The sequence below is a fragment of the Chaetodon auriga genome, chromosome 24 (assembly GCF_051107435.1).
Source record: "Chaetodon auriga isolate fChaAug3 chromosome 24, fChaAug3.hap1, whole genome shotgun sequence".
Taxonomy (NCBI): Eukaryota; Metazoa; Chordata; class Actinopteri; order Chaetodontiformes; family Chaetodontidae; genus Chaetodon; species Chaetodon auriga.
Genome location: NC_135097.1, coordinates 7853843 through 7856050, shown reverse-complemented (window position 1 = coordinate 7856050; position 2208 = coordinate 7853843). Strand labels below are relative to the sequence as shown.

At 41.8% G+C, this 2208-nt stretch overlaps 1 protein-coding gene across 1 annotated transcript; it reads right to left on the bottom strand.

The window, feature by feature from the left end:
- Positions 1-345: 345 nt before the first annotated feature.
- LOC143317457 (uncharacterized) lies at positions 346-1971 on the bottom strand. The gene is made up of 5 exons (XM_076725612.1): positions 1949-1971; positions 1276-1694; positions 1081-1161; positions 817-987; positions 346-487 (listed from the first exon to the last, which is right to left on the bottom strand). The coding sequence occupies exons 1-5, from the start codon at positions 1969-1971 to the stop codon at positions 357-359; spliced, it is 825 nt and encodes a 274-aa protein (XP_076581727.1). The 3' UTR covers positions 346-356.
- Positions 1972-2208: the final 237 nt, after the last annotated feature.

The window sequence follows — 2208 nt, the reverse complement described above, 5'->3', positions numbered from 1 at the left end:
CTGAAAACAGTACAAAGACAATATATTTAATGTTTGACCTCACCAGCTTCATTGATTTTTGTAATTATATGCTTATTCTGAGTTTGATGTCAGCAACACGTTTGTATGACACACGTGACACATGATTGGATAAAGGATATCACTACAGGAACACTTGTTAGTTTGCAAATGATCGCATTCTGTTTTTGTTTACGTTTAACACAGCATGCCAGCTTGTTTGGAATCGGGGTTGTATTACGTAAAAAAAAAAATATGTTTGGCTATTACTTAGAATATTTTCACACTTTATGTAAAGTTACATGTTTTCAGAGAGATAGTCGGGACTACCAATCTGACTGGTGGGCTTAGCTGTGATGTCAGCATGGATTGCTTGAGAGGTTTGCGAGTGCTTTGGCGTGGATGGGCTTATAGAGCAGCGTGAAGCTGGAGGGGCTGAGAAGGCCGTTGCCCTGTGCATCGATGTTTCCCATCAACACGTAGTTTTGACCTGGATAAGTGAGAAACAATGGTCAGAATATAGCGGCTTATATTCAGGACCAAAAAACATTTTGAAAGTGCACAAGATCAATTCAATAGTTGAGTACCAATACCACAATGATGCTCTTTTTTTTTTCTACTATTTATGTAGTAGTCATTATTTATTACAATAATTACATCCAGCGGGACCCAAACAAAGTCACAACTGCACCCCATAGTCTTTTACTTTATACATTACTTCCTGAAATGACTGGGGCATTTTGGTTAAATATAGAATCACATCATTTGCATACACTCAGGAATAGACGAAGGCTGTAAATACGGAAAGGTGTACTGTACCTTTGATTAAGCCAGGGCATCTTTTGCACTCAGAGGTGAGTGTGACCGACTTGACGGGCCCTGATTTGGTGATATTCAGGCGTCCTGTCTTATAGGCCTTGATTAGGAACACTTCAACTGTCGCTGAGCCACTCGGACCAGGGGTCAAAGATGTGACCTTACCAGTGATCACTGACAGAGAGAGAAATATAAGAACAAAATTAGGATGTAAAGAAATAGAGAGGAAGTTTGATGAGGATGAGGGGGGCAGGTGATGTGACTCACCGAAGTCATGAGGACAGAAGCTGGATTGGAGAGTTCCTGTCCTCTTACAGGCTTGTGTACACTGTGGGTTCAGTGGTAAAGCTGAAAAAAAACACACATGGCAATAAACACAAACAAATGATCAGCACATTGACTTACACTTGCATGAATGCAAACAGCAGGTAGTTGATATTGAAATCAACTAATTCATCTCACGTTTCTTGTTCACAAGAGGCTTCTTCGTCACTGTCTTGCTTACTCCAGGTTTGGGTGTCACGCTGGGTTTAATCTTCGGTGTGACTGTTGCTTTAACTCCACTCTTAGAGGTTGGCCTTGCTGGTTTTACACTAGGTTTTAAAGTGGGCTTGGTCTTCAGTGCAGGCTTACGTGTGGGTTTAGTCTTAATGCTTGGTTTGAGCGTTGGTTTAATAATCTTAGGTTTGGGTGTAGATTTAGGTTTAAATCCAGGTTTAGGTGTAGGCTTTTTCACAGGTGCTTTAGGCGTGGGTTTAGCTAGCTTGGGTTTAGGTGTGGGCTTGACTGCAGGCTTGACGATAGGTCTGCGTGGTGGAGGTCTCGGTGGTTTCTTCACCAGTGGTCTTTTGGATGGTTTTGGGGTGGGTTTGGGCTGAAGGCTGGGTCAACGATTAAATATTAACACCTCTCATTATAACGCAATACTGTTCAACAGCACCTCAGCTCCAATGTAATCATGCAAATGAAGTCTGAAATCTTTGTTTCAGCCATCATTGGTATAAAGCCAGAATCTGTGACTGTGGATGTGAATCTTTTTCTGGGTCTCTTTTTTTGTCCAGGTCATGTGTGGGTTTACTCTATTTACCAGCCCTTCAATACAGCTTTGGAGCCCTCCTGTAACAAGACACTGTACCTGTTTTCCTTCTGGAGCATCATCGCAGTCTACATCCTCCTGGGCATTTCCCTGCTGGCCGGCTTCTTTTATCTCGTCTACTTGCGCACGTCTGTCCAAGCCAACGCCAACGCTGCTGTGTAGAGACGAATGAATGAGGACGCAGGAAACATCTCATTACAACTACTACTGATAATAATAACAAGAAACTTTTTTTGTGTTTTGTGTTACACTTTTCTTAACAGTGTTACAAAGTTCTTCACAATTGGTTAAAAGAATAA

Bases quoted from the DNA above. Each gene is read 5' to 3' on its own strand.
- LOC143317457 (XM_076725612.1), bottom strand. From the start codon at position 1,971: ATGATGCTCCAGAAGGAAAACAG. The intron at 1,162-1,275 runs GTGAGATGAATT...GTTTTTTTTCAG, and splicing joins GCCTCTTGTGAACAAGAAAC to CTTTACCACTGAACCCACAG. The intron at 488-816 runs GTACAGTACACC...TCACTTATCCAG, and splicing joins ATGCCCTGGCTTAATCAAAG to GTCAAAACTACGTGTTGATG.